The following is a 1,698-nucleotide window of genomic DNA, read 5'->3' as shown; positions in this document are numbered from 1 at the left end:
GTTTATTATAATAAAGAAAAATATTTTAATTTTTTTTGACTCTCTGCATTGTATACTGTCCTTTGCAGCAAAAGCAAGAAAAACTAAATGAATTTAAAACCCTTTGCCTTTATTTATTATATACAATATAATCAGTCTTAAAATCATTTTTTTTAATCTAATTAAATTAAACAAAGAAAAAAGTTTTTAGAAAAATATTATCAGTAAACTATAATTTTTACTAGAAAGCATTTTTCTTCAAAGCTCAATTTTTACAAAGTTATTTCTAAAACAAACATCGTTCCAACTAAAGTTATGATTACTATTTGTGACAAAATTTATCACATAATAATTAAATAAATTTTGTCTTCAAATATATTCGGTGGCAGTAACACCACACATTTAATTAATTTGTTATTATTTTATTATCAATTTTACATTTCTGTCATAATTTTTTTACTGTAAAATATTTAAGTTAGAATTTTCTCTTTATCATTATAAATTTCTAAAAAATTAATTTATATTTTTTGTGATAATTAACTTTTTTGATCTTAATGAGGTGTAACATATTGAAATTATTCTATCAAAATGATATTGTGGTTGTAAATTTATATAAATTTTTAAAATATTTCTCCCGTTAAATGTTATTTTTGTTTCAAATAATTTTTTGTTCAAAACAAATATTAGATAATAATGTAACATTAGATCTAAGAATAAATATATCAAGTACCTCAAGAGCATACGAAAATGAAGGGTTATGTGGGAATGTAGATATACAACAAAAGAGTCAAGAACCGACTAAAACAGAAGATAAAAATATAGATGTATATCAATCTGATTCTAATTTATTAACAGATTTTACAGGTAAGAATTTAAACAATAGATGTAAAAATGTCGATTATGATCTATGTAATTTGTCGTCTTCAATAACTGAAGAGAACAACTTGATGCCACCCAGTTTTACAAGAAGTACAGTTATTAAATATGTATCTAAAAAACATCATTGTGCGTCAGAAGAATCAAGAAATGACACAAAACGTCTCAAAACCTCAAATAGTGGTGGAAATGATACAGCAGAGCATTCTCGAATTTATTCATCTTGGAATAATAATGAGAATTTATTATTACATAAAAATCAAAATGATTTAATACAAGAGCAATATGTTACTTCAGAAAATAATGCATTTTTACAGAAAAATAATAATGTTTTGGTTTTATCAAAAAATCAAAATTATTACTTAAAAACTAATGGTATAAATGAACTAAATGATGTTCAAACAGATGCTCTATTTAATTTTAATAATGTATTGTTAAAAAATACCTCTGAAGGTAGTTATTCTTTTAACAATTCTTACAAAAATGATAACAACGAAAAAGACAAAGGGACAAAACCAAAAATCATTATCTTATCTAACATACAAACAAATGGCAATGATTTTACATTAAAATCTAAACGAAAAATAAAGACTAGTAGAATAACTCTAAAAAGTCAATTTACAGCTAGCGAGCGCGAACTTTATAAGAAATACCAGCGATCTGAAAAAAACTTTAGAGAGATTTATAAACTTGATATTAAAAGTCGAATGCCGCAATTTATTAATCAACTTGAAATATCTAATCTTTCTGATGACTTGAAACAAAATTCAATTTTTGCTCTAAGAAGTCTTTTAAGTTTTTTAGATACGATAAGTGCAATTTATATTAATACAAAGAAAAAGA

General features: G+C 23.4%; 1 protein-coding gene across 1 annotated transcript; it reads left to right on the top strand.

Moving 5' to 3' along the window:
• Positions 1–620: 620 nt before the first annotated feature.
• On the top strand, positions 621–1,698 carry AAJ76_3410001078 (hypothetical protein; the record flags this gene model as incomplete). Its single annotated transcript, XM_024475258.1, has 1 exon — positions 621–1,698. A coding segment is annotated over one exon (1,078 nt), but the record flags the coding sequence as incomplete, so codon positions are not given.

The sequence above is a fragment of the Vairimorpha ceranae genome (genome assembly GCF_000988165.1).
Source record: "Vairimorpha ceranae strain PA08 1199 chromosome Unknown NODE_341, whole genome shotgun sequence".
NCBI classification, from domain to species: domain Eukaryota; kingdom Fungi; phylum Microsporidia; family Nosematidae; genus Vairimorpha; species Vairimorpha ceranae.
The sequence above is the reverse complement of the archived record's forward strand: the minus strand, read 5'-3'. Positions and strand labels throughout refer to the sequence as shown.